Consider the following 25,927-nt stretch of genomic DNA (forward strand, 5'->3'; position numbering starts at 1 on the left):
TTCTTTCCAGTACTGGATGTCTGACTTCTGATAAGTCATCTACACCAACTACACTAACACTGTGTCATCTGAAAAACTAGATAATTCTGAAAAAAGCCCTCTTCAATTGTGCCTTTCTTGCATGAAGTGTCTGAAGAGATGCTAACAGTGAAACAAGGAGTGAATGTTTCTATCAAAACCATTACAGGCCTGCAGACAGTGCTTCAACCGTGGGGTTTGACTCTGGAATGCCACGTGAGACCCTCCGAAGCATCTTTCCTATATTTGCCTCTTATGTAGACATGATCAGATATTCTTTATAAAACTCAAACTATATTTCCTGCTTTTAAATTATGCTTTGGAATCTCTCTGAAGATAAGTGGAACACTACTTAGCTGACCAAGGACACTAACTCCTCAAGATAATAACTAGCTGAAGAAATCATATTACATTAATCAAATATTCTTTGTATGAAGATGTGATACAGTAAAACGAACCATGTTTCTTTTGCCTTCACCTCTCTCCAGAGATTTAGATGAGGCATAAATCTTTCACAATTATATAGTATATAAATAAAAACATCCATATAATATACTAGGAAGCAGAAGATTAATATATTAGGTTGTCTGATAAGTTACAGAATTTTGATGAAAGTAGCTTATTTTATACAACAAATGTCATCCTTATAAAATCAAAATATTTTTATTATTCTAATTAGAATTTATACTAGTTCATACCATTCATCCAGTGTAAATGGCTTTTGAATTTAGAAGAATTAAAATACCAAAAAATGACAAATTATATTCTCTTGACTGTATATCTGGACAATTGCCGATGCGAAATCTGTCTCCGCCATATTTGGGTTTGACGGTGTGTTTGGTATATATCATTTTGTTTTCTTTTACTGAACTCCAAGAAAAACTTGGTGAGGACTCTAGCAGCTTTGGTCACACTCCTGATTATTTTTCCATTAATAGAAATCAAACTCTTTAATATCATGCACCTGGTCTGTCTTCGATTCAGTATCAAAAACCTGATGTCAGCCTGGCTAGGTCACTATGAATGGAGTAAAATACAGGAGCTACAAGAGTAAAATATGGTCACTCTACTCTTGCTGGTCTAGGGAAGGACTTGGCCATGGCTGGCAGATACTTGGACAAGGAAATTTGTGGCATTATTCACACTGGAAATCTCCCCTAGAACTCTTCTCTGGGCTTCTTGTCTGTGATCTCACACCTGCTTTATGCTTACTGCTCTGCCTTTGTTCCCTATTCCGTTGCTAATCTCATGTGAACACCTCCTTATAAAATATCTGTGCATCAAATTTTACTTCAGAAATTGCTTTGAAGGAACCTTATCTAAGACAGACATAGACAATAAACAACGTGATGTCTATGTAGGTAACATGAACAGTGCTCAGGTTGGGGATATGGAGCTAATCTCTGAAACTATTAATGATACTCTGCTATGCTTATGGATGGAAACATATCATAACTGTTTTCTGAGATGCTTCACCCAACAGTTGATGGAACTAGATGAAGAGAGCATCATGGAGAAGATCCCGAGTCTTGTGGAATAGTGAAAGGAAGGAATGAGGCTTCCAGAGAGGTTAAGGAAACCATAAGAAGATCTACAAAATAAACTATCCTGGGCCCATGGGGGCTTACAGAGACTGAACCACCAACCAAAGAACAATCATGGGCTACACCTAGAATCCCTACACATCTATATCAGATGTGCGGCTTGGTCATCATGTGGATCTTCTAACAGAGTAGAGGCTGTCTCTGACTCTGTTGCATGTCTTTGGATCCCTTTCCTTTAGCTGGGTTGCCTTGTCTGGCCCCACTGGGAGAAGGTGTGCTTCGTCCTGATGGGACTTGATGTGGTTGGTACACAGAAGAGGGCTGCCCTTCTCTGAGAAGAAGGAGAAGGGGGCTCGAGGAAGGAGAGGACTGTTATCAGGCTGTACCATGTTTAAATAAATAGATTAATTAATTAATTAATGAAGAAAATAGGGAGAGCTGTAATTAAATAAGTGATTAACATTTAATTCATTTTATCAGGTGATTTTCCCATCACTGAACTAGAAAATGCTCTGTAAATACACGTTTGTTAAGCAAAAGTGAATAATTAAATTAGCCCACACATATAAAATGCATATATAATCTGTGTACTCCTTATGCCCTGGCCTGGGCAGTATTGATCTAGCAAGGCTTCAAAAGGAAACCTATTTTAATGTAGCCGAAAAATGCGGTGTAATGATTTTATGAATTGAATTACTTGTTTGGAGAAAACTTGGGTCTAACTGCGAAAACATGAAATATTTGTCCAAGTGAAACGAGAAGGGGATGGAGATTTAAAATTCAGGAAGGCGTAGTCGTTGTGTGCAGCGTTTGCAGTGTGTAGGTAACGAGGTTTAGCCATGAACATTTGACCACGCTGTCTTCTATTCACCTTAGGCTCGCCAGAAACATGCCAAACCACGATGGATCTGATAAAAAGTGCAAGATTCCTTATAAATGAGCCGCAATGTGACAAGGAGGCCTGAAGACGCCCAGATCTAGCCCAGGAAGGAGTGAAGAGGACACACGTGAGGAACCTACTAAGCAGTTATGGGAAGGAAAGGAACGGATTTTTAAAAGCGGGATTGAGATGAGCCAAAAAGAAAAGGGAAAGAAACAGGTTTCAAGTCCAGAAGAGCGAATATGGAAAAGTGAGAGAAATAGCTTCCTCTACAGGGGTCGAAGTTAGTATGAAAGATAGTATCAAAAACGATGCTTATTTTTGAGTCCAGAAATGAGAAATACTTCCCCCTAGCGGTGCCTGTGTGCAAGTCACATTTCCACCATAAACTGGAATGGGGTGCTGAACCGGATGAATATGGCTAGGCATCCAGTCTCTGGAACCGTTCTAAACTGTGTGCCAAATCATGGCCAAGTCATGTAAGGTCTGTATTAAGCATAGGAGCTTACTGTAAAAATCATTTTCATTAGGAATGTTTTCCTTGTAATTTTTGGAGAAGATTATATGGTTTTGAATGTATGCATGTATGCTGATACTTTAACCACCAGGTTCCATATTCTATGGATACCTAAGTCCCTTACATAACGCAGTACATTATTTAAACATTTCTTTTAAAATTTGAGTTACCCATAATATCTAAAACACCATATACAGTAATAAGCAAAACAGTTCCCATTGTACCTTTTGGGGTATAATAAAATAAAACATTTTGTGCATGCTCAGAATATTTTATATTGCAAAAATATTCTGGAGTCACATGAACATGCAAACACAGAGCACATATGGTTCATAATTCAAAACTAACATCCAATGTATGATGATACATGTTCACCACATATCCTCATTGTTTTATCTGGGCTAGTAGAATGTAACGTACTGGGATTCTTTTAGTAATACCCCATGACTTTGCAAGACAAATGATGGCAGTGATGGTTTTTTGTCCAAAAGTTTTGTTTTTGCTTACTGTAATTTAAATTTTTATCCTCCTGATTGAACATTAGAAAATAAAGCTTTGATAGTCACATAATTTTCATTTATCATATTTACTTAACTTAATTCACTACTTAAGATGTATGCATTGTCAGTACAAACGTTTATAAAAGAAACTTTATGTATATATATTGTATAATGTACCCTACCAACACATATAAGTACACATCTGTATGATGGATGCACTGTTACGACATTGCTGTCAGAAATGTCTAAATCCATAGTTCTTTTTAATTTTTTTTTTTACTTGTTGTTCATAGATATTTTGCCTGTGTGTATGTCTGTGACTTACATGCTATGGAGATTGGAATAGAGTGCCTGATACCCTCGACCTGGAGTTACAGACAGTTCTGAGCCGACTGTTGGAAGAAAAGTCAGGGCCCTTACCTACTGAGCCATCCATCCCTATAATCATGTATGCGTTATTCTTAATCAATATTTCCAAATTGTCAAATTTACAATTTACTATCTAATCAAGGATGTATTTGTTTGTGTTTCCCACATATACTGACTGATCACATATTATCCTTTACTATTTTGTATCTACTTGCTTAAGAGTTTCAAAAGTATATTTATCTTCCATTTACATCATGTTTATTAAATATCACATCATTATAATGTGTGTTTGGTCTGAAATGTCTACTCTCCTATTCTTTGACCTTGTTCTATCACCTTAAGATATACTTTTTCATTTAATATTGCATGCTTATATTTTGCTAAAAGCATTATATCTTTTTGAATGTAAAATGTAAATACAAATATTTGATGTGAAGACTTCGATTTTGCTGGTAATGTCCATGCCTCTAATCACTGAAATAAGGAAAAAGAGGCAGTAATAGCAGTGTATCAAGATCATCCTTGCTACATAGCAAGTTCAAAGACTACGTAACCTACAAGAGAGTCTAGAAAGGAAGGGAGAAAGAAAGAAAGAAAGAAAGAAAGAAAGAAAGAAAGAAAGAAAGAGACAAAATTTTCAGAAATTCAGTTATCCTATCCTAAACAAAACAGCAAATTAATTCAATGAATAAAGGTGCCTGCTGTGGCGAGCTGAGTTCAATTCTCAGAATGCAAGTAAAGTGCAAGGAAAGAGAGCTCACTCTACAAATTGCTTGACTGACTCCTACATGTGTGCCACTGTGCACACACTTGTATACACACACACACACACACACACACACACACACACACACGGAGAGAGAACTGACGAAGTGGCATGATATTTTGAGTCCAAAATACTTCTGAATATTCAAAATGGAAAGGCAAGGGAAATATCCATTTCTATTTTTAAAAAATACATTTGAAATACTGTTTTATTGAAATAATTATTTAACAATACTATCTGTTTATTAATTTACTTATGACATAAGTATGTGAAGGTCAGGGTGATAATTATTGGAAGGAGAATGATGTTGGAATTAGAAAGAAACAGAAGATATTGGAAGGTGTTAATAAATTTGTAAGAGAAAAATCAATGTGGAATTAATGAAACTTAAACCATTTTTCTATATTTAACAAAAATGCAACAATGGATTGGGAAAGGGAAGTCAGGTAGACTAGCATGCTAGTTTGACAGTATTCTAAGATTCATATTGTTCTACTTTTAGTTTTGAATACAATATAGATTAAAAGTATAATAATTTGCTCACAGCATGCTTCATTTGTGCCTGTTTTGCATGCAATATCTAGACTGAAGCATATTCCCCAGCTCCTTCAGGGATCTTAGGAAGACACATCACATGAATATCAGTTTCTGTTTTTATGTATGTGCTATGATGTGCTTTTGTTGGTGCACATGTTCTTGTGTGTAAGTATGAGTGCGTGTATGCTAGACTAGTCATGAGAAATCAGAACACAATCTCAGCTTCTCACCTTCCACTTGTTTGAGACAGTCACTTGTTCTCATTGCATATTCAGTGGCCTGTAGGCCCAGGGATTCACCTGTCTCAACTGATATTTCTGGCTTTATGTAGATTCTGGAGATTTAAACTTAGACCCTTATTCTTGGAAAACAAGTACTTTATGCACTGAGCCATCGCCCCAGCACTAATTTTTTTACTTTGAATATAGACTTCAACAACTATGGGAACTACTAAAACAAACAAAAATTATAAAGAGAAAAAAATATATACTATATGCTAAATTTAAAACTTTTTAATGCTGGGCAAATGCCATTGTCATATTCTTAAACTCCTTACCAAATGAATATGATATTTTTAATTTTTTATTAAAAATGCAATAACCCTATGATTAGTCTTTAAAGTTTTAATTAAAATAATTTTTCATGAACTCATGGTAATTATACATAATTATGGAATACAATGAGATTTAATTAATGTATATACTGTACAAAGACAAAATCAACACAATCATCTTTTCCTATTTGGGGAATTTTTAAACTGTTGTTTTCTAATTATTTTGAAATAATTAATAATATATTGTAAAATAAAGTCACTGTACAGTGAAAAAGAACACTAGAATTTTACCTCCTATCTTATGGCACTTTGAAATTCATTATTCAACCTTTATCTAATACATCTTCCTTGCTTATGCTCTATTGAATTCTTGTACACTGTTGATAGGAAGGTAAAAGAATATAGAAAGTATGAAAATCAGCATGAAGCGTCCTAAAATGTAACAATAGAGGTGTCATATGATGCAACATTCTCATTCTTCTGCTAGAAAATGACGTCAACATGTTAAAGAGATGCCTTCATGCTCATGTTTGTTGAATTACTATTCAGTCTTCAGGATGTAGAATTAAATGAGGTATTTTTAACAGATGAATGGCCAAAGCAAATGTAATGTGTGTGTTCAAGTGAATATTATTCATCCATAAAAAATTAAAATCATGCCACATGTTGCAATATGGGTAGAATTAGAAGAAAATAAGACAGAGATTTAAAAAAATATGGCATCTCCTTCTAATAAGGTTAATTATTTAAATATACCTTCAGCTTTCTCTTTTTCTGCAATCATATTAATAAGGTGATGATCACTTTTGAAGAAATATCTTATAGATGGCACCATGAACAATGTCAATGAAGAATAAGAATAATGAAATAGGACCCAGTCAAGTAGGGTCAATTATGGTGGCCAAAGTTAAAAATTATGCAAGAATCAGGTTAGAAGCAGCATGAATATTTGAAAAGACAGAGGATTAGACTGGAAAGAATTTGGGGTTGGCATTTTGGTGCCCATCCGGTCTCTGTCTCCAGCAGAGTGATATGTTGGTCTCAATTTTGTCTCGATTTCTTAAAAGCCTGTTTCCAAGTTTTTGAAAAACACAGAGAAGATAGAAGGGTATAACCATAACTGCACTGGAGTTCTATATTTCTCAAAGAAGATAGAAGGGTTTAACCATAACTGCACTGGAGTTCTATATTTCCCATGGAATACAATCAGATGCACACTTCATGAATAAGTTACACATACAGGAAATAAGATTATCCCTCAAGAAGGAGAGCTGTTCCACTAAGTGAAATTCACAACATAGATGTAAAATCAGTTTAATACATAATGAATATTAATGCATCAAAATCAACACATTTCTGTGATGCAGCTATTATGGTGAAACATGTTCTAATAGCAATATAGCTAAAGAAAGGATCATAATAGGAAATGGTTAATTTGGTTAACAGAAAACCAAGTTTCTATAACTGGTTGTCATTGGGAGAGATTCCTCTTGGATTCAGATCTATGATTCCTACCCCTTGGAAGACAAATGAGCCTCAGATGCCTTTGTTAACAAGCTTGTTTCCCAACATAACTTGTTTGGCTTCCTAGCTAGCTTGCTACAAGCTAGCCATGACCAACCCATTTGCCATTCTTAGTCTTGAAATTATGTTTTGATCGTAATTTTCCTTTATTTACTTTGCCTGCTCAGACTGACAAGCAGAACAATCTGCTATATCTAGGCTTGCACTTCTCATCACGAATACCAAACCTTAATTGGGGATTGCTTTTATACACATTACCTTTCATGGGATTTGGAAAAAACCAAATCAGTACTTAAACTGCTCACTTGAATCAACAAAGCTATGTTTATGAGCCTAGAAATCATTATTATTAGAACCAAGAGTGTCCTTTTGAGCAAAAAGAATATTCTCTTATAAAGAGCTCTGTGAGTAAACAAGGATTTATGAGCAGGTCGTCTACTTTACACTGGATGGGAGGTGTAGCAATGGCTCAGTTTGTACACTAATTTACTCTTATAAATTTCTCTCTTCGCCATTCTACCTTCAGGTTAAATCATTTCCTATCTTCAATATTACTAGTTTTAAACTGATAATTTTAATTTTATTTTAATGATGTGTGTGAAGTGTATGTGTGTGTGTGTAAAATGTGTGTGTATGTGTGTGTGTGTGTGTGTGTTGTGTGTGTGTCTGTGCATTGGATGCAGCATCCTCGGAGATGAGAGTTAACATCAGATCTTCTTGAGGTGAAGTTACAAGCAGTTGTGAGTTGCCTGACCTGGGTCCTGGGAAAGTTGTGTGTGCTCTTAAGCACTGAGCCATCTCCCCAGCTCCTAAGTGGAAAATTTAAAAGATCAGAACAGTTTTCTTCTTTACATATTCGGTTATAACTGATATGGTATACGGTTAAAGACTGACAGTAAACATAGCCCTTTCTTCAGAAAACATTACACCTGCATTATGAATTATAGAAAGACATTCAGGATGAAATATATGAGCCCAAGACATTTTCATTTCGCATTTTTTTTTTGTAAATTAGACCTTCTCTTATTTGAACTAGTATACTGAAGATATTTACACGCACAAGAGCTATAAGCTCCAAATCCTCTAAAAATCCATGCTTCTCTTTGTATTGGTTTCTTAGAATGGCTTGTTGTGATTGTAAGGAGGAATAAAGATTTCACTTAGGTGAAAGGATGTAGGAATTGTGGAAAATATATATATAAATAAAAATATATTAAATGTAATTTTAAGGCTGATTCATGATCATATCAAACTGATCTGAAAGTGGGATAAACATGATGTCACAAGAATGTCAAGAAAGAGTAGATGATTTTCCAGTTTTTCTATCAAGCATATTTACTAACTCCAGAAAGGAGACAAAAAAGTATGTGAAAAAGTTTATACTTTACAGGGTATAAAATGATGAATCTTCTGAATCCAAATTCTCTTTGCCTATGAAGAAAAACTTCATTTCCAGAGGTTTTATTTCTGTGTTACCTGACCAAGAAGGCTTTGTCTCCCAAACATCTCTTAGGCAAAACCACTGGCTAGATGCTGACATGAATCTGAATGTATAATTACCTGCATTTTCTAATTTGTCATACTCTCAGCTATTGATTCCATCCCCTCTATATTGTTTAAACAGAGAATTATGAGTTTCGTCTGATGTTTTCAGTGGATTTCTAGTTTATTTTTGAGACTTTGTAAGCTTGCTAGAGACGTTTGTGATCAAAATGTTTAATATTGAATTGTACTTAAAAGTGGAACTCCTTGTGTAACATCTGAAAACTCTCTAACTGGAGGCCTTTAATATCAATGTCCTATGGAATCCTGCTTTCTAAGATTACAGAGGTTCATTGTTGGTGGTACAAGAGGAAGAAACATTGTCTTCAAAAGTAACATTTACTACACTTTTATAGGTATGGCTATACATTATTCTAACAGCAGTTCCCAGATACAGTAAATCCAAAACTCATGCTCAGTGCATAGAGCTAAATTAGTTAGTTAACTAATTAATGTGTGTGTGTGTGTGTGTGTGTGTGTGTGAGTGTGTGTGTGTGTGTGTGTGTGTGTGTGAGTGTGTGTGAGTGTGTGTGTGTGAGTGTGTGTGAGTGTGTGTGAGTGTGTGTGTGTGTGAGTGTGTGAGTGTGTGTGAGTGTGTGTGTCTGAGGACAGCCTCCTAGACAATCTACTATCCCTCCATCATACAGGACCTGGTGATCAGACTTGGGTCATCAGGCTAAGTGGCAGACCCATTTATCCCTGAGACATCTCTGGGCCTGGGGTTATTTAAAGGAACCACTTATATACAGTATGGGTTGAATAATGTACCTTTTAAAATGCTTTAAAATCCCAATTGTAAGAAGCTCTTTTTTTTTTCATTTTTTATTAATTTATTCTTGTTACATCTCAATGGGTATCCCATCCCTTGTATCCTCCCATTCCTCCCTCCCTCCCATTTTCCCCTTATTCCCCTCCCCTATGACTGTTCCTGAGGGGGATTTCCTCCCCCTGTATATGCTCATAAGATATCAAGTCTCTTCTTGATTATCTGCTATCCTTCCTCTGAAGGTACCAGACAAGGACAATACAGGAGGTAAACTTTAAACCCCTACCCAGACCTAGCCAGTGGACAGAACATTCTCCACAGTAGAGTGGAGAGTGGAGTATGACTTTCACATAAACTCTGGTGCCTCATATTTGACCACGTCCCCTGGAGGGGGAGACCTGGTGACACTCAGAGTAAGAAGCTCTTAGAACCAAAATGAACCCACTTGTGTCAAATTCTAATCGAAACTAGACAAAATAATGCTGACAGAAAAGTTATGAAATAACTCATAATGTAAGCCCAAGTATTCACAAAAGACCATGCAGAGCAACAACCTTTCACAAAGGGCACCACAACCTTTCGACAAACAACAGGCAAACATAGATTTTTTTTAAATACTGACTCTATCCTTTGTTACAAAGATCACTCAATATATGTCATGTTCATCATTTCACCTTTACAAACTAGCTCTGGTAGGATCATCTTTGAACATACTCAAAGTAACTACTGAACACATTGTAGCCCTATTAATATCTATAGATAAATATCACTCATAAATTCACCAAGAATCCCTCTCAGGTTGTTATTGAGGCTGACACTTGAAAGTAAGGTGCTTTCTACAGTCATTTAAGATGAGAATAAAGGAGTTGGGGGACCCTTTAATCCAATATTAATGGTTTCTGAGATGAGGAAAATTCAATGTCAAAACACACACACACACACACACACACACACACACACACACACACACGGTGATAGAGTCAGAGAAGTGATGTAGATGGAAGTCAAGGAACATCAAGGTTTAGTGGCCATTTCCAGAATACCAGAATCTAAGAAAAGGCAAAACAAAACAAACAACAAACAAAACCCAAACAAACAACCACAATAAATTAAGACAAAACCACCCTACATGTGTGACTTACGTAGACATCCCTAGGAAAGTAATCCATTATAGAAGTGTGGATTTCACCTGACGAAGGTTATAGATCTCATGAAATGTGCTTATATTTCTTCTGCATAATAGCTCAAGTAGTTACTGTACAGTATTTCTAAAAACAGTGTTTAGCATACTTTGCAACTGTGATGGGTATCATCCTTATAGAAAGTACTACATAGTAGTCCAAGTGGTCTCTTCCTCTGGTTACAACAAACAGTGTAGCTTGTACTAGATCACGAACCTGGGTGCTTAAAGCTAATCTTTTAAAAATAGAAATTTTATGATGCCCAAAGGAAAAGGTATTAACTAAGGATTTTGTTCTTTTCAGTCTTGTTCTGCATCATTTAATAATTTGAGCCAAAGGCAAGTGAGTAGGAAGAGGCTAGCTTAAAAATGCTAATGTTTCTTCATGTAGCACAAAGAAGCTGCTGATGGAAAAATATAAAACTATTTGGAAAATAAATGAATGTTTTGTCCCCTTTGTTAAGATCCTGACAGAGAGAATTTAAAGATTAAAAATTCCTAAAAGCAAATTCTTGAAGTTCACCAGAAGGAAACACTTTATTTCATAAGTGTTTTTCTTATGGGCCAGGTTAATGTTTGTATTCTTCATGGATTTATTTGGGGCATCTAGAACATTTCAGCAAAAGGCTTTGATGGGCTATTTTAGAATAAATCTTACTAGCTTACAATCACCTCTTCTGTAGGTTATTAGTTTCTACTGATAATACTTTTTATAACACGGTACATACAATTTTCATGCTTTTAGGTTAGGTTGCAATTCTCACTTTGTTTTAATGTTTTTCCAATGAACACTTCATTAAGGTAGATGTATAAAGTCTTGTCAATTCAAATGTCTAATAAGTATGATAAATTTGATTTAAGAATAACCCCACTATATTCACGTTTAAGCTACTCTTCAAGGAGAGTTATATGTGACAATCACTATAAATTGGCATTTACAACATAACAAATGTGCACAACTAACAAAAATTTTCTGCACAAATACATAAATAAACACACATATACATGTATATGTATGTATATATGTAGCTATATGTATATAGCACATACACACATAGCACATATTGGAGCACATACACAAATCCATAAAAACACATCAAGTAATTTATAATTTTATAAGAAAAAAATTCACTTCATTGATGTTGATGCTAGTATATTTAGAATTTGTTGACAGCTTTATAAACACTAAAAAATTAAAAATCTGAGTTAAAATCATATGTGAATTTTCAACTAATTAACAATCTCCAGTTGTGTAATATATTTTTGTGTATGTCAACAAAAAAATTTCTCTGATAATAAAAGTGAAGAATATAATTTATCAATGATTAATGTAGCTATACAGACTAAATTAAAATAAAGAATAAATAGTACATATATAATTATGATTAATATAATTAACGGTGTCTCAATCAAGTCATAGATTTTTTTTCTTTTTAACAATGGTAATACTAATACGCTTATTTAATATCCAATACTTAAGAAATGACACAACCATTACCTTATTATGCCTGAATATATTGGGCAAAGATTGCATACTTCAATGGAGACAGCAGATTTCAGTGATCTACCGGTTTGTATACCTAACTATTTTGCTTTTGTGTTTCAATAGCTACTATCTTACCTATACTAAGATCCAGTTCGGATCAGGGGAGAATGTCTTAGGCAAAGAATATGCCAGTCTCTATTTATCTCAGATATCTCTGTCACCCAAAATCCTTAATTCATAAACCATCAGACTTCCAATATATAGATTTCATTGAAGTTCAGGTATATTTTTAAGAGATGAGGATAGAGCCCTCCTAATGATTATCCTATACCAGGTATTTAGGCCCTGACTTTTTTACAAGTAACATTATACAGACTAAACAGGCTCTAAGTATATACTTAGGGGCACACACATACACACACACACACACACACACACACACACACACACACACACTTCAAAGTGTCACTTCTGTTCATGTAAATTCAAGTATCATTGGAGCTAGCTGTTCCTATATTTCACCTCTAAAAGCCTTGTGTTCTCTTAGCCAACACAAAGTCCTGTTGGTCAAAGGACTTTAGATCCTGTACTGACTTTTTCACTTATTAATACCAATATTGAGAATATTGGCGAAGTACTACCCAACACCTTACATTCGAGAATGTGGTCATCCAGATGGCCTCTGAGATCCCATTGTCAAGCCAACACTACCTACAGTATAATTCTCTTAGAAGACCCTCTCCTCTAGACTTCTCTATGACGGCATTGTCCTTCTGTGCAGCTTATTTCCTACAGAGCAACAGTAGTGAACTCTCCAACACAAACTCCTAAGATAAATAAGCAGTAACATTGCTATGCTTTTGTGTTCCAGGTATCCTGTGAACAATAAAGTCCAAATCCTGGAAAAAGTTTTCCATTTTAACTTTTCCTGGCTTATTCAATACTATCAAAGTGAGGTCATTTACCATCTTACTCAGTACTCACTTGGCCCTAGTGTATATGCTGGTTAAAGATAATGTAAATGTGCAAATAGGACACTAATCTACAGATTCTAATGGGTGAATTACAATAAACTAATAATGACAATGATACCTTAATTATGTGAAATTGTTTTGCACCTACAAATCAATCATAGATGATTGATATCTGCTTGACATTTACACATGCTATGTATTTTTAATATATCTGCATAGAATTATGCAGCCCAGCCCATATATATCTATATGTCACAACTCCAGCACCTAAGGCTTAAGTATCACTATGGAAGACAGAGCAGAGGATTGTAAGAGCCAGGGAACAGGGAGTTTGCTGTAAGATTGTCTCTCTTAGTAATGTCAGAAACTACATCCATAAAAATCTCATCAACACAGCTGCCCAATCAAAAGCTGAACAAAGATGATGACAATAGACACAAGAAAATTGAAAGTAGGATGGGGGAAGACCATTAGGCCTCAACCCAACACAAACAGCTACAGGCGAAAAAGGAATGCTGAGATCAGAGAAATAGGCTTCCACAACTGAAAGTAAACCAACCAGTTATCCAAGACCAAGTTGTCAGCTCTCAAAAACCTATATATACAAGTAATATTATACAGACTGAGCAGGCAGTATATATGTAGTGTGTGTGTGTGTGTGTGTGTGTGTGTGTGTGTGTGTGTATGATTAATACAAAAGAAACTAAGAATTTGAAAGAGAGGAAGGATGAGTTACATAAGCATTTGAAAGGAGGAAAGTGGAGGGAAGAATGGTATAATTATATTATCATATTAAAATCAAAATAAAAATGTTAAAATGTGCTTGCGTATTTTTAAGTAGTGGTGGCACCAAACCTGGGCTTTCTGTTCTACACAAGGGCTAAACCACTGAGATACATACACACACTCACGGGTTTTATTTGGTTATTGCAGGTAGGTTGAAAACTTAATAGTGTGTTTTTAGGCATGATTCAGAAATTTAAGTTCTTTCTCTTTGCTTAGAATGACAGTTTGCTATTCTGTGAGGGTCAGGAAACTCTTATACGTGTGCTGTAAACTTCATTATACACTTATGATTAAAATCTCACTCTAACATTTAGATTGCAATTCATATCTTACATATTTTTGTAGGATGTGTTGACGTTTAAAAGGTAATATTTCAAAATTATTCATAAAGCCCGTTTTTGTGCCAATGTGAAAATGAAAGAATTTGATGGCAGCAAGCTGGGTGAGAGCATGAAGCCAATTCCAGTCATGATTCCAAGGCAGCTAATGAGAATTCTAAACAACATGAGGCTCTCCATAATAAAGATAATAACTCTAGTTCTGTGAAATCTAGGGGCTTTCTGGTGTTCACTTGTAACACATGTGAACTGAAAACTTAAATCTTCTTTATAAACAAATAGAATTTGTATATATTGTCCTATAAAGTACTTAGGTTAAACATATTAGCTAAAGTTTTTAAAGACATTTTCTAGAATATTATATTTATTCTGTAAGTCAAATCTAGTTTATATATTTATGTATATTTGTATATTATATAATTATTATATTATATATTTTAGTCTATATATTATAGACTATATATATGGAGAGAGACATATAGATAGGTAGAGAGAGAAACTAAAATGTATGTATGCATGTATGTATGTATGTATGGTTCTTCTAAGCACAAATGTTGTCCACAGTAATAAACAAATATAAATTCTGACGGGGAAAATGAAACGCTCATCTTTTAATTAAAAAAAAAAAAAGGTCATCCTCAATCAAAGGCATACTGAGAAATGTCTGTAAAAGACTCTTGGCCTCTAAAATGCAAAATTGTATTAGAAACTTGTAGAATCTTTAAAAAGAAGATTAAAATGTCTCATTTAAAAAAAACTAAACATCAAACAAAGCTAACATCCATTATCCGGGTGGTAGTGGCACACAACTTTAATCCCAGCACTTGGGAGGCAGAGGCGGGTGGATCTCTGTGAGTTCAAGGCCAGCCTGGTCTACAAAGCCAGTCCAGGATAGACAAGGTACACAGATAAACTCTGTCTGGAAAAAAAAACCAAACCAAAACAAACCAAAACAAAAAACCCTAACATCCATTAAGAAAAATTTATAAAATATATGACAGCTGTAGAATATTATGTGTTAAGTGAAAATTCTCAAAAATCTCAAAGGTTATACACATCAAACTGAGAAGAAAATAAAACACAATATAAACATCCAATAAGCAAAATGCAGAAACTATTAAGTGTGTAGGAAAATGTTCATGACTATGTTTTAAACTGTAATAGTGTCTATTTACTCAAACATTATATAAAGTATGTGTGTACACATTATATATATGTACACATGTATATATGCACATCTATAATACAAATTTTCCTTAAAACCATTCTATCATACATTTATCATAGTTTCTATTTCTCTTACATGAACAAAACCCTGAGACACAGAAAACAGAGAAGTTAGGAAATTTCCTCAACATCCCTTTGTTTGTAGGGGAAGCAGGTGTTATGTAGGTGTTCTGGTTCCAGTGTGGTACTCTAAGGAGTGAACCCCTTTTTATATAATGTCTCTTGTATATTACTCTTCATTTTATATAATTTGTATATTACTCTTGGACTACGTTCAATAATCTCCAATTAATACAGTTTTTAAAATCCTGTATAATTTTTGGAAATGGGCAGTCTTTAAGATTCTAAAATCTATGGATAGAGATAGGAGACTAAAAACTGTGACGACAAGTGAGACCCCTCTCCTCTGCACTGCCAGATCCCCAGAGCCAAACTCGATACAGAAGTCAGTCTCCCTAGCTTCTTGCTATCAGCCAGGAAGAATCATCTTGGGGCAGCTGCCAATAGTATGCCCTTTAGACTTTGGCCAGAATGCTAAGCCCCAGCTGTTCAGTCAGCCTGCTCTAGACAGCCTGCTGGCAAAGGAGTCAGCCAGTCAACTATTTCAGTGAGGAAATAGCAACTCACATTGATGAGCCCTCAAACACAAGAGTTACTTCTAGGAATGAACTAAGAGATGAAGATGAGAACACAGGCGTTTCTGTTGCTGTTGTTATTCATTTAAACTATGAGATCATATTTAAATAGGCTCCCAAATGAAGGTGGTTAGGGAATTTTTTAAAAAATCTCTTAATCCTTTTATTTCCAGAACTCATTTCAGATTGCTAGAGAACAAGATGGCTCTCTGAAGTGTGGATGTTGAAAGGGGAGTCTCACTGGCAATGTATGATGCTCCTAAGGTTAAAGAGAAATGAGAAGTGTTAAAGAGAGCTCTGAAGGAGTCTGGTGATGGCAGCTCCATTTTAAACTGAAGCTTACAATTCAGAATTGCGCAGGTGTATCCCAGTGTTGAAGCAATGGGGACACAGAGATCCTCTCTTTTTGAGAACTGTCTCTCACAAACCTTCTTGTCCCTTCTTCTACTTTAATCTATTTTGATTCTTGATATCTTAGTAGGTCTTTTCATTAAAAACTTCAATTTGTAACAACATTCAAATTTCTTGAGCTAATACTTGAGTTCATTATAAATATGGGTTTGAACTATTGGATAAAATTAGATCACTAAACTCAAATTTTTTCTATGACATTTTAAACCCCAGTCTCTTATATTGAACTTTATAATTACCAAATTTGTGTTTTTTTTTAAAATCCTGGTAGCATGTTTAACTATTTTTAACCAAATTGTATAAAATTTAATTTCATTTAAAATTGCTCTTCCTTAGTTCATTTTCTGTTCATAGCAAAAAGATTTACTCACAATTTTAATCCTTGAGTTTCTCTTTCGAAAAAACTTTAGATATTGTTTTGGTTACTTTTACACTTCAGGCTTTACAAAGAAGATTAAATTTACAAAACATAGTTTATCATTTCAGTCATAATTAAGGTTCTATGAGCCTAGCCACTCATCTATCTTTCCCATCTATTTATCCATCTGCCAATCAGCCTATATATCAAATGACTCTTCCTATCATAGGCTTTTTCTTTTCCACTTGTTCATGGGTGTAGAATCAAGAGCTCCATAATTAGTAAGAGTGGCAGAAGCTAATGACCAGATGATAGTGGATAGTGATGCATTTGTAAAACCTCCATTTCCCCCATTTTCTTCTGTGTCTGCGTCAGCTAGACGTCTTGTCTTGATAAAACAGCAAATAAGATTTATAACTTTTCTATTAAATCAACTTGCTTTTCTGACATACTTAAATACCAGTGTGCACTCTGAACTTGTCAGATTAAGTATATTACGATAAGAATTGTTAATTAGTTAGTATAATCACTTGAGTATTCTGTAAACAAATCACATTTTTCACATTATATGTATAACTTTATGGATTTATATGTTCACAATTCTTTCTTTTGATCCTGTATGGGTTTTTTTTTCATTTTATTTGTAATTTTAATAATTTGTAAATTTCCCAAAATCTCCCATTGTTAATCAGTTAAGAATATTGCAGATGATGAATATGAGAGTTCAAACACATTTAACACTGTAAACATTTATTTACAACATTATAAATATAATTGCTAAGAATAGGAAATGTGCACGTGATGCCAGGCATCACGTTCTTCAAAACAAAGCCTCCTCAGGTACAATTACGTCATCATGAAGTCAGGTTTTCCACATTCTAAAATAAACTCATTGCCATAGGAATTGTTATCTTACTGAGCTATTTTTGTAGTTGTCTTTTTAACAGCTTTCTTGGAAATGTGTTCTACATTTCTCACAGTATAAAACTCTAAATTTCTTCCTTCATCTTAAGCACTTGAACTCTTGATCAATATTTAGGAATCATCACCCATATCTTTCATTCTATGCATTAACATTGAAGTTGCAAATAAAAGCATGGACACAACCACTCCCACCCCACCTCCACCCAACCCCACACAACACCCCCAACACCTACCCATACAAAAACACAAATTCTAGCTCAATTTTGTAAAATATGTATTTCCACTTCCAAGAAAAGTCGGAGTCTTCTGCCCTGTCGCGGCCCAGGACTCACCTGTGGGCGTGGATGCCCTGTGACCAGACAGGTCAGTTCTAGAGTTTCTCCTTCTCGGATAGTGTAGACCCTTTCAGAGTAGCGCTCCTCTTCAATGTTACAGGCCAGTCCTGAGTGCACAATCCGAACCGTCGGGGGAGCTGTGGAGTGAGGAAGAAAAGAGCAAGATACATGAAAACCTGAGTAAGTCATCTCCACAGGAACCATGCTGGTCATAAGAAGAATTCTTATTACACTCCACTATAGCCAGTCCCATTAGCCCAACATTTTGAACTTTCCCAGGTGATTCAATATTTTCTTGGCAAAGCATTCCTAGTTTATTTACTAGCCACTACAACATTCTGAAAATGGCAAAGGGGAACAGAGAAGTAGGAGAAAATTGATGGCTCTGAAAGCCATGTCATTACAAGACCATGTGACTAAGTTGCTTGGTAAAATGCAGAAAACCCTTTTTCCTTTCTGAAACTAAAACCGGAAAAAGCTAAATAATGATACACTCGAAGTATGCAATACAAAAGGAGAAGACAACTGGAAGAGGACAAGGGATTTGAACTGAAGCCATAACATTAGTCAGTTCATTTTAAAAGAGACACCTAAGGGAGCTTTATGTACAGGGACAGAATGCCAGTGCAGTTAGCAGCATCTACTAACTGCTGCATTAGTACAAACAGAAGACAGTCTCTGAATAAAGACACTGAAGATGGCAGCATGTTGTTAATGACTTACTCTCAACTTCTAATCCAACAATAACAACCTTTGGGGAACTTTCTGAGTCCCTAGTTCCTCTTGCTTTCGTGCACAAAGGGCTTAGGAAACATGACTAGTTCTTGTTACACTGCCTGTTACAAGCACAGAGTCTTCAAGTGATGAGAAATACTTCGCTAACCATACATGTTCTCAGCAGTCAAATGCAAACTGACAGCTAGGAACTTCAGATTGGAGGTCATCTCCATTTTTGGACACAACATTTTCGTGTGTAATATATTTGGAGGTGAAAGAGAAAATTATCTTAACTGAAGGAAAATTGGAAGCTCGCCTGCACATGTGGAGGGCAGCAATCCCAGACTATCCTGACAAGAATCTCCATCCTAAACAGCATTGCCCTTAATAGGAGCTATCAATTTCCAAAAAGAAGAAGGCTAGAATGTTTGAAAAAAATTTTAAATTGACATAGAAATCACAAGTCCTATATATCTTGAAAATGATCTTGGTGATTCTGTGAAGAGGAAAAAGACTAACCTCAATTTACAAAAAAAAATCTCTTCTGGAAAATTCTGTTTTGAAGGGAAAATCTTTTCTAATATATAATGTTTTGACATATTGCACTGTGATTCAGAGGGCACTCACAGAGATGAATTACAAAAAGGATGTATTTTTTATATTTCTAAATTTTAGTGGAAATGAAGATAGGTAAGTCCATTTGGTGAAGAAACAAAAATAAGACCCAAAATACAAATAGCAACCCAAAAATGTTGCTATTCTTTGCATGTCTAGGTCTTATATATTTTTTTTAGAGTAAAAAAATATTCTTTTAAATTTTTTTCTTTTACAGTTTTCATAACAACCAAACAATGGGACTCGGAGCCAGTTTGGAGCACTGGCTGCTCTTTCATAGGATCTGGATTCAGTGCCAACTACCCACATGATAGTTCAGAACTATTTGTTACTCCAGTCCCAGGAGATCTGACATCCTCTTTTGGTCTCTGCAGGCACCAGACACCGAAAAGGTGCACAGATATATACATGCAAAACACCCAAACAAAACAAACAATGTTTAAAGTAACCAAACATGGACTGAACAGTAATAGTATTAATAGACATGCTAACACCAAAGGAGGAATCAAGAAAAAAAAATGGTAGGCAGCTAGAGATGGAGAATTAGTCTCTCTCAGGGATCTCACTAATTAGTTATCAAGGACAAAGCGGTCAACCCTGACACCACATACATACAAGCCTCACTAAGGGACTCTGTGTGTGTGTGTGTGTGTGTGTGCGTGTGTGTGTGTGTATATGTGTGTGTGTGTTTTAAACAACAGTAATCAAAAAAAGGAGATGATCAGTGTGAGAGGGAATAGGAATCAGGGGAAGGGTTGTAAGGAGAAGAGGGAAGAAGATAAGTGATACAATTATATTTCAATAAAAATATGCAACCAAACACTTTACATTACTTTATTGGTTTAAAATTAATGATACCTAAATGAATGAATGAATTTAGTTTGGGCTATCTAATTAGTTGGTTCAAAACTTCTGCTATTGCTTTGGACTCTGTCTAGACACGGGAACAATTTCTGAGGTCGTGTGGCACTGGGTACTTTCAAAGCTGCTCTAGATGCTCTGGCTTCTCGTATGATGTTTCCCCAAATCATTGCAGACAGTGAGCAATTTTAGAATTCAATTTGGACAACTAATTCTGGCATAGTACTTATTTTAAAGCATCTGACTAGTATAATTATACACATATTATAAAAAGTAACACTCAAATGACAATAAATGCTTACAAAACAAAAATAGAAAAAAAGTAAGTAGAAAGCATAGATATTTTTCTTTAAATAAATACCTATGCTAAATTTAGTGGCATAAATGATAGTCCAGATATATTAATACACCTAATTACACAGTTATATGACGTTCTTTCTACACTAATTTGTACTTGTTATGTTTTGTTTAAATTTCAAATCAATACCCAGTATTCTTATTTTTAAGATATATCTTTCAAATGCTTCATTATGCAAATAAGCACCTTTATTTAAACTATTTAAATTATACAGTAGGCAAATTGTGACATTTCTAAGGGTTAATTTTCTACTATTTTCTTCTATCTTTTTAACACATTCTTGGAAAAGTTAGTTGTTTATATACTCTCAGCATGAACCCCTCACCTCCCCTGTGGGAGCTGTGACCTACAAAACTTAGGTTTTAGCTTATTTTCCTGGTAACCAATAAATACATTCTCGGTATTCTAGTTGCTCAATGCTAAGGTGGACCTTTCGCATATTGGTATTAGTTACTTTTCCAGTGCAAGCATAGCTGACATGGCTTTAGAACTCATCCAAGTCAGTACTTTGATTTCCAAATTATAAAAAGAAAAGGATAGGCACATTGGGTGCCTTACATAGCCCTTTCACTATTTGTAGCCTAAGTGAAATAAAGAAAGCAAGCAAACTGACAAACGCTGGTCCTTTGTTTCTTTTGATTCTTTGTCTATTGACGCTATATCTGGAACCCTTACATTGGGATTCTTAGTAACTCCAAAGTAGGCTTAGACTAGACTAACTCATCAGGAAGTGCTGTGAAACTGTTCACCAAGGAAGGCACCATTGCTAGAGCCTCAGTGGCATAACTGCTCCAAATGCTATAAACAAAACACGCTCCGAATTCACCGCCTTGTCTCTGGAGCTTTCCAAGTCCCAGACACATACAACAGTCAAGATGCTGTCTTTCTCTACCACCTCCCTCTCGGTTATTGAATACGGAACATTGACATTTGAATGGTGTGTGCCTAGGGCGTTCTCCCATCTAGGATTCTTTGACTTATCTCTGTACCCATGTTCATCATGAAATCTTGCATTGCCTGGCACAATGATTTTCCTCTTTTCTTTCCCAGAAGACATGAATTGTCTTCTTTTCTAACTTCCTAACTTAATGTTAGGCACTTTGTGGGCTAGGAAGCTGGCTCAGAAATTAAGAGTTCTTGTTAATTTTTGAACTGAGTCAAGGTTTGGTTCCCAGGATCCATGCCAGGAGGCTTGCAACCACCTCTAACTTGAGCTTTATGGGATCCAACAACTGTTTTCTGGCCTCTGCAGATACCTGAATGCATGAACAAATAGATCCTAATACACATAACACACACACACACACACACACACACACACACGCACACACACACACATATATATATATATATATATATATATATATATATATATACATGCATACACACACACCACACACACATACACACACACACACACACACACACTTAAAAATTAAGTACTTCAATGCTAGATAAGCATCCTACTTAATATCTGCCACACATAATATAATTTAGAGTGTAGTTATTAATACCGTCTGTGGTTTAGTAAACAACAACTTGGACTTTTATTAAAATACCAGCTATTATGGTACAGGATTTATTTATGTTAAATGAAATTTGCTGTATAACATTTAAAAAGACAGCCTTTTTCCTCTGCTTCATTGGAAAAAGCCTCAATTCATCATCTTGAAACTGGAGCAAAAGGTTATGATTTCCTTTGCCCTGTAGATCCAGCAATGAATTGATATGTTAAAATGTTGCATGAAACTCAGATTCATCCAAATTTTCTTAAAGTAAACCAAATCTCATTACTTTCTGGACACTAATCATACAAAGGACCTCAATTCGAGTAAGTTGCTTTTCTGTTCTAGAGGACCATTTAAAAGGGCATACAAGGGACATGTTTTATCTTGTTAATGTACAATTTTGAAAGTCAAACTCAATTTCTGTTCTTTAGTTGAAAAAAAGCATATGGATAATTTTCCAATATAAATAACCAGGAGAACATTTATCCTCTTACGTGCCATGCAGCTACATGTGAAGGTTTGTGTCCACATGAAGTATACTAGTGTAGAGATGAAGCTATGTCTTCAAAGAGCTTACAACCTACAGTCGCTGCACACTGGGGGTCGGGGGAGATGGTTAAACAGAGCTGGTAGTTTACCAAAAGAAAAATTTAAGAGCTACATTGGAACAAAGCTAAGAGGAACTAAACTGCCTGGGGGAATCCAGCAGGCTTCACAAGTTCAGTGACATTTAACCTAAGTTCAGAAAGAGATGCTGTGAAAACACAAGCAGGGAGACGTTCTTGAGAGAAAACATAGTGTGTTTAAAGATCCATCTGTAATCAAGTGCTGTTGTGTTCCAGAAAGAATGATGTGAGCTTGTGGCCCATGCACTAAAAAATAATCTGCTCTCAAGTTTCACTCAAGAATGGCTCCCACACCTCGGCAATTTATCTGCAGGCACAAAGAAGATGCAATTCAATGCCTGAGGTGGACATGAGGGAGAGATGGCTTGAGGTCTTGATGCAATCCGACATAATTAATTAAAACAGTGTGAAGGTGAAGGGAGGTAGTTAAGAAGGCACTGCAGGTTTACCTCCCAAGACAAACCCCATTCTTTATTCAGAATTAAAGTAAGCTAAAGACTTGCTAATTCCTTCCAGAGATCAATAACCTATAAAAAAAATTAGATCCAGTAATGATAATGTAGATGAAAGACGACTGTCACACTACATTCCCCAGAATGAAAAATTCAGGTAAAAGCTACTAATATTCATTCAACTGACTAATTCATTTCAATTGGCATATTAAGTATTACATTTCTTTATAATATTTTATACAAAATGGGTTTCACTGTGTCTCTTCCTCTCCTCTCCCCTCCGTCCTCTCTCATAACCTTCCATTACTAGCACTTTGCCTCTTGTTTTCACATCAAATGTGTTTTATTGCTTGTCATCTGTATTCCTCACATCACTTGTTCCCCTCTCATCACTGCCTTTGTAGACTGTAGCTTACAGTAACAACCACACCCAATTTTATACATAATTGTAAATATTAATAGCTGAGATCCATGTATGAAAAACAACATGGAGGCTATGCAGAGTGGTGTACACCCACTTTAGTCCTAGTATTTCAAAGGCAGAGGTAGGTGAATCTCTGAGTTGGAGTATATTAGTGAGTTTCCAATTAAACAGAGATACAGAGTGGGATTAAGGAGGGAAGGATATGAATATGTAGTATTTGTTTATCTGAGTCAAGGTCATCTCGGTATATTACTTCTAGTTCCATCCATTTTTCTGAAAAGTCACAATGTCATTTTCTTTACAGCTGCATAAAATACCCTATTATGTGCCTCCTTGAGAAAAATGACCCAATAGAATGGTCCCTCTTAACCAACTAAGAGTGCACATAACTCACTAAGAGGAGAAGCCTGAAATGAAGGGCCCTCTACCTAAGTTATGGCAGTTGGTGAGAGTGAGTACTTTGACGGGAAATATTTTAAGTGTTAAGCCATTTCCACTTTCAAGAACAACTCATGGAGTTTCTGCTGTTATTATATGGGAACCATTTTGGTATTGTGGCTCCACCAAGAGCCCCAAATAAGAGCCTTATACTTGAGCAGATGATTCAATTCCACATAAAGTTGCTCTGTCCCATTCAAATTGCCACTAGAATGTTGCCCCCCAATGAGAGCAACTCAGCTCAGTGCCTGGTGCAGATAAAGGATCATCCCTGAGACACAGTCCGGAGGTAGGGTGGCTAGTTTTCCTTCTCTTGCTGACTGTAATAAGTAGATCAGTAAATCAGTGTGCATAATCACTCCTCACACAGTGTGGGAGAGAGGAGCATGGACTTGGACTTGGGGAGAGGGAAAGTAGAGGAGAGGAGGTGTTTTTAAAGAGAAACAGAGGGGACAGAAGACAAAAGAGAAGACTACCCTCTCGTGGCCGGGAAGCAGCGACAGGATCAACACTTATTCTTATACCATTCTCCCTCCTGTCATTCACTTTTGTTTATAAAAATCAAACATAATCATATTCAGAATGTCCCTCTATTTTCTGATTGATTTAAGCTGCCATAGTCTTTTCTAAATTGAATTTCATCTTCTACATCATTTTACACTTAGCTAAACAGCGTTACTGGCAATTGATCTCCTTATTCCACCCCTCCTTATGCAGCATATGTGCACAATACTTCTGGGACGCGGTGGCTTCTGTTCCTCCTCACTTTGCTGCTATTCATTTTCAATACCGTGTGAACCATTTGCCTACCCCTCCTTTTACAACAGTCTCATAATCTGGCTTTTAAATGTACATGGATATCTTGGCCAGTCATTCCTAATCTTCTTGACACTCCATTGCCTGACATCACCCCTCAGCCTAGGTATAGCACAGATTATATTATCACAGACACAGAATATAAATAATTTAAGGGGGAAAGAAACAGCTCACTGTTGGATACTAATGATGAGCATCCTGATGATTAGGCAGTTGGTGGAAGTCAAGGAGACTTAGAACTTTCAATAACCAAATAAACACAATATCCACAGCTGACCATGAAGTGATTGAACAAAAGCAATGGAAACTCTTAAACTTGTCAGGCTAGAAAAAAAAAAGAATATTTTTTTTCAAATTGCAAGAAGTGGAAAGAAATCAAGGGAAATAACGTGCTTCAGAAATTACCCAAAGGGAAGCTAGCGCACATTTTTGACATGGTTGTCATTCAAGCGGAGAAGAGACAAAAGGTCATTACCTATGAGAGTTTACATGTGCTGGTGAATTTTGAGTGACACAGGCTGTAAAGAAGGGACATCAAAAGATGAACGATGTGAGGTCTAACTGAGAGGAAAAAACCTCTTGGTAGGGTAAGAATGACCAGTGTAGAGTAAAGCTGCTATTGAGGTGTACCAATATGTGCAAACAAGGAGGGACAATCAGATAGTGCAACAGAATTGCACCATTCTCTTAGACGTATAAGTAAAAAACACACCACATCTCTACTTCTAATGTAACAGTAACTATTTGCCAACACAGCAGCTCAGAGACACTTACACTCTTCTTTTAAAATGATGTTACCTAGGAAGTACCTATTGTATTTTTTAAAATATATTTTATTGATTTATTCATACTACTTTTCAACTGTTATCTCATTCCTTGTATCCTCCCATTCCTCCCTCCCTCCCATATTCCCCTTACTCTCTTCCCCTATGACTGCGACTA

At 35.7% G+C, this 25,927-nt stretch overlaps 1 protein-coding gene across 1 annotated transcript in view; it reads right to left on the bottom strand.

Annotated features, from left to right (window-relative positions):
- Mdga2 (MAM domain containing glycosylphosphatidylinositol anchor 2) overlaps positions 1-25,927 on the bottom strand; it is an 800,517-nt gene that overhangs the window by 409,915 nt on the left and 364,675 nt on the right. Inside the window, exon 2 of the mRNA XM_051146875.1 lies at positions 18,168-18,307. Within this exon, the coding sequence (XP_051002832.1) occupies positions 18,168-18,307 (140 nt within the window). The remainder of the gene's footprint in view (positions 1-18,167; positions 18,308-25,927) is intronic.

This window comes from Acomys russatus, chromosome 1, assembly GCF_903995435.1.
Source record: "Acomys russatus chromosome 1, mAcoRus1.1, whole genome shotgun sequence".
NCBI classification, from domain to species: Eukaryota; Metazoa; Chordata; class Mammalia; order Rodentia; family Muridae; genus Acomys; species Acomys russatus.